At 31.8% G+C, this 5794-nt stretch overlaps 1 protein-coding gene across 1 annotated transcript; it reads left to right on the top strand.

Annotated features, from left to right (window-relative positions):
* Positions 1–993: 993 nt before the first annotated feature.
* LOC109338960 (zinc finger protein ZAT10) lies at positions 994–2046 on the top strand. The gene has a single exon (XM_019576312.1). The coding sequence runs from the start codon at positions 1121–1123 to the stop codon at positions 1820–1822; it is 702 nt and encodes a 233-aa protein (XP_019431857.1). The 5' UTR covers positions 994–1120; the 3' UTR covers positions 1823–2046.
* Positions 2047–5794: the final 3748 nt, after the last annotated feature.

The following is a 5794-nucleotide window of genomic DNA, read 5'->3' as shown; positions in this document are numbered from 1 at the left end:
ATAACGTAAGATAACAAGTGACAAAGATAATTACATATAAATTAAAAATATTTGACTTTTTCACCTCATCAATTTGGTTATTTTTTTAATTTTGATTGACTCGGCCGGTCCAACCGGTCCGATCATCTAAATCATCAGTTTTACGCTTAAACTAACTGAGTTAAACCAATTTTGATACAAAACCGGTTAGATGAGAGACTCAGACCGGTTAGATGACCGGTTCACGGTTGAACCGGTCTGACTGGCCGGTTCGAGCCAAGTTTTATAACACTGAATCTAACTAACTAGACATAGAGAAATAAAAGATTTTTGGGACATATGACATGTCTTCATAATCAGAGTTGGAGAATCTTGAGGAAGTATATCTAGTTTTATTCCACCTCATAAAGTTACTTGTAGTTATAAATATAAATATGTGTATTATTTTCAATTCATATAATTTTCAGGAGAGTATAAAATGATGTATACTGACCAATATAAAGATTTATACACATATACTTTATCATTCATCAAAAATCAATTGTAATGATAAAATTATAGTGTATAAAACTCGAGTAAGTCTGGCAAGTTATACTTTGTAGTGCATTTTTAAGGTCAAAATTGTAATTTCAATGAAAAGTAAAGGTCATAAATGTTATTGCCTATTGAGTTTTTAGTGTATTTTCTCCTAACTTGTCTCTCCATTAATGGAGAGGAGTCTAACTCATACACTGTCAATGCATACATATATTTTTTTTTTTCTCAATTTCTCAATATCTAATATACATGATGCATATCTATACATTAATTTTGCCACACACGCTACAGATTTGGTACTTTTGAACAATACACTCTTCTCACCATAACAATAAAACGTGCTCCGCAAGAATCTACATGTATTCTTTATGTTATTTATTTTTAATTAAGTAGATAAACTTTCTCATCACTTCTCACGCAACTTCCCTCAAATTCTCACCTCCTTTATAAACCCATACCTTCCACTCTCACTCACACCAAAACCAAAATCAAAACCAAAATCAAAACCAAAACACACTTTCTTTTTTCTAATCCTTTTTACACAAAGTTCTAGTTACTTCATATTCTTTTTATACTGCCAAAGTAGTTATTACATATTTTTGAGATGACTTTAGAAGCAATGAACTCACCCACAACCGCTACTCCTTCTTTCACTTTTGACACCAAAAATCATCATTCTCTTAATGAGTCATGGACCAAAGGAAAACGTTCCAAGCGTTCTCGCCTCGACAACCACCACCCTTCTTGTACGGAAGAAGAGTACCTCGCTTACTGCCTCATCATGCTCGCTAGCGGCGGCGCCACCACTCCTCCGCCTCTAGTTTCATCTGCCAAGCCCAATTTCAAATGCTCTGTATGTGATAAATCATTCCCTTCTTATCAAGCACTCGGTGGACACAAGGCCAGTCACCGGAAAATCTCCGGCGGTGAATCATCATCTTCAGCAGCCACCACTAATTCTGCCAACACCACCGCCATCGCCATGTCCAACGGTGGTGGTAAGGTTCATGAGTGTTCCATCTGCCACAAATCCTTCCCCACTGGTCAGGCCTTGGGCGGACATAAGCGTCGCCACTATGAAGGCGGTAATGGTGGTAACAACAGCCCTACCACCATCACCGCCTCCGAAGGTGTGGGGTCCACCCACACCGTGACTAATCATCGTGACTTTGATCTCAATATTCCTGCTTTGCCTGAGTTTTCAATTTCAACCATGGTTGGAGAAGACGAAGTTGAAAGCCCTCTACCTTTGATGAAGAAGCCTCGTCTTTTCATGATACCCAACATCGAGATTCCTCAACATTGAATTCAGTTTAGTTTAGTTTTTTTAGATTAGTGAAATCGAAATTATATGACTTGGTTTATTTTCTTCAGATTATTATTAGGAAAAGTTTGAGATTGATTTGTTTAAGTACATAGTAATACTTTTGAGTATTGTTCCATCCTATTCTGGTTTAGATTGTACTCTGGAGGCAAGGGTGGGAAATTCAATTTATTTCTTATTTATTTTTATATATGAAAAACTATCTACTTTCATCCGTAGTATTAAACCATAATTACAAAATGTTGTAGTTGTTTGGAATCAGGTGGTGTTTATCTCAATTAGATATTGTTAATTAATTATGATGGATAGGATTGGAAGTTTTGTTTAAGAAAATTATTTAATGTTTTTTTAGAGGACTGGTATGAAAATAAAATGATGTATACGGTTTATTTCTCTCTTATAATGGTGATGTGAAAATTGTCAAGTATCATTTGAAGAATCTCTGTGCGGTGAAATCGCCATCATGAGAGAGTTGGAGTTCAGTTGGAACTCAAAGGTGAATAAAAATCACATGTACAGAAAAGTATTTGTCTTTATGTCAAAGCTAATCACATTCCAGTCTGAGAAAGGGTTAGAGATACCAACTTTGACCATGTAATCTTCATTCACAAAGTTATACTGCACCATGAACACATATAGCACCATATTTTCTTCACCCATGTTTTGACCACAATCATTCAGGTAATTGATTTGCGTGTAAGATGAATAATTATATAGTTAATTGGAAATGGGGGAGATGTCAATTGAGGGATGATGAGAATGTTTGAATGGCATGTATATGGTTTATAGATAAGAAAGTAATTTTGACCTTCTACACATTTTGATCCAACAATCTTAATAACAATGACTACTTGTTATCTAATACTATTATAAATAAAATTAGTGGTTAGAACTTAGAAGTCACAATTTTGTCTTTGTACTATTTTACTCCAATTAAGAATTTATATTGTTACATTGTATCATATTCTTAACATATATCTAGGATTAAATTTACCATATTAATTACTAATAAGTTTAAATGTTTTATTTTATTTTTTATCTCAATATTCATTTAATTTATTGAAATCGTCGATATCAATAATAATTTCCATATGATCATATTTTGATAATATATATAGTAGATGAAATTAAAAGAATGTTTTTATAGTTAAATGGGATATAGACCCAAACAAAACGTGGTACTAGATAAAAGAGATTCTTAGATGAAATTGAAATAATTTTTTATAGTTAAGTGGGATATAAACCCAAACAAAACAAAGTACTAGATAAAAAGATTCTTAGATGAAATTAAAGTTTGTTTATATAATATATAAAAGTCATAAAATAAAGTAAGAGAAAAAATGTATATTCAAACAATGTAAGAAGATTTATGATTGTCCCTTGCAATAAGTATTAATCCAGTAAGATTTTATATTGTTAGATTAACATAATATGCATAGATAAAATATGGAATTAATATTATAATAAATATGTTTTCGTTCAGTTATTTTAAATTTCATCTCTTAATTTTTTTGTTTAGCTCAAAACTTTTATTTCGTATTGTTTTTAATCTTTACCGTCAATTTTGAATAAAAAACGCTTATGTTGACAAATGTGAATATGATGACTAAAATTAAAAAAAAATAGTCACACTTCTTCCACACCCTTTTTTCCTTACTACCCTAGAGCAAATCTTCATAATAAATGAAGATTTTCTATCTCAAAATAATGGTGTTTTTTGATATATAGTCAATGTAATTTTAGTGAAAAGTATAAAAGTAATAATTTTTGTTTTATAACTTTGAAGTGTTATTTTCTATGAGATTGAGACATGGATTGAGACAACTGATCTCATCCCAACTTATTCTCTAGAAAATCTTTGTGACATCACCATTGCCGCAGGATCTTCACCATCTTTGCAAGATGGAGGTGATGATAATTTAGAAAGTTTTAACACCAAATGTTTTATTTCGAATAACACATCCCCATATAAGAAGAAAGCAGATAATCCGAGTTGCTCGCCTCCCTCGTAACATAACACTTTATCTCTTTCTTTCCAATAACTTATCTTCCTTTATTTTTCATCCCATCTTTACATTAGTGATGTTTATATATATATATATATATGTTAATTGGTTGGATTGGGATGTTATGTCTCCATTTGTGGATTTGGGTGTTGTAGCTTGAACTGTCATATATTGACTTTGTCGAATTTTATATGAATCCGTGAAATTATTGAAACCCAGATAAAATAATAAAATGTACAGATTATGAACTTATTTACACTTGAACTTTTTGAAGAGAATATGTAAGTGGAATTAGTGACTTAGTTACTTTGTGGGGTATGTGTTTGGTTTGTAAAAATGAGAGAGTAAAGGGTTATAAAAATGAAAGTAGTACAACAAAAATGTTTTCAAAAATTGATTTTGAGAGTGAGAACATGAAATGAAAATAGGAAATATTCTTTGATAACAACTAGAACCTTAATGTTATGGTTAGAATGAGGCCGTGAGAAGGAATGAGCTTTTAAGAAATCGACATTTTCTTATTTTATGTACTAGATATGAACGTTGACTCTATTATTTTTCTCCATTTCTAATATGTGCCGAGTATTCATGTTATTAAATGTAAATGCTCCTACACGTGAATGCTGACGTAGTAAAACAAATGGGAACTTTATTTTGTGAGGTAAAATAATACTTGAACATTGTTTTATATAAACATATTTTTCAGTAATGAATACGTTAGAATTCGCATTTAACATTGGTCCTTTAATTATGTTTTCTAGCACGACGTTGTTACATATAGTACGGAAGATAATCAATAATATTTTTTTAAACAAACGTTGTTAAATTTGATAGGTGGATATAATTTTAACAACACTTTCTTTAAGAAATGATGTTGTATATTTGCCTAAAATATTTAACAACACTTTTTTTTAAGAAAAAACGCTTTTGATTTGAATCTATTTAACAACGCTTCTTTAAATAAGCGTAGTTAGAGGTGACATATCAACAATGCTTTTTATAATAAGCGTTGTTAAAAGTCATATGTTCAAAAAACCGTTTGTTTTAGTTATTATTTAATATGTATTTATGAAATTATTTAATTTTATTTTGAAAGATATAACTCGAGTAAATATATATTACACGAAAATAATTCAAATTGTTAACAGAAACTTATATGTCAGTTTTTCATATATAACACAACTTGGTAATACATATACGAAAAATGCAATTGTTTATTACTTCCAAAAATATTCTAAATCACCAACCAATATTATTAAAATATGTTGGGAACAAGCGAACAATCAAATAGTAAAAATAGTAAAGAGTATAGAGACAAGAGAATTACACAATAGATTTGGTAACGAGTATAGTGTTTTACTATTCTTCTCCTTATTACATTAGGTTTACATAACATCAATATATATAGCCTTCTACCCCAACCCCTTTACATCAGTCCAAGCTCATAACTTGTATTGCTGTTATCTAGAGATATGAGTCATTGCACAACAATCTCCACCTTGGCGAATATCATCAATCTCCATATTCCATCATTGGGTTGGGGGCTCTCCATAGTCCATCATTAGTGAATGTTCAACAAGCTCAGGCAATGCCTGAACTTGTCCACGGTAATCGGTTTGGTTAATATATCAGCTGCATTTTCTGAAGTGTGAACCTTCTGCAATAGTATCTACCCACAAGCTACCAACTCTCTGATCTTGTGAAATCTCACATCAATATGTTTGGTCCTAGCATGATACACCTGGTCCTTTGCCAAGAAGATAGCACTCTGACTGTCACAATGCAGCGGAACTCCACCTTGCTCAATGCCTAACTCATTTACTAGCCCCATAAGCCACATGGCTTCCTTAGAAACTTCACCAGCTGCCATGTACTCTGCTTCAGTTGTGGACATAGTAACAACAGACTGAACTGATGATCTCCACATAATTGGTCCACCTGCAAGGGT

This window comes from Lupinus angustifolius, unplaced genomic scaffold (genome assembly GCF_001865875.1).
Source record: "Lupinus angustifolius cultivar Tanjil unplaced genomic scaffold, LupAngTanjil_v1.0 Scaffold_50_48, whole genome shotgun sequence".
Classification (NCBI taxonomy): Eukaryota; Viridiplantae; Streptophyta; class Magnoliopsida; order Fabales; family Fabaceae; genus Lupinus; species Lupinus angustifolius.
The sequence above is the reverse complement of the archived record's forward strand: the minus strand, read 5'-3'. Positions and strand labels throughout refer to the sequence as shown.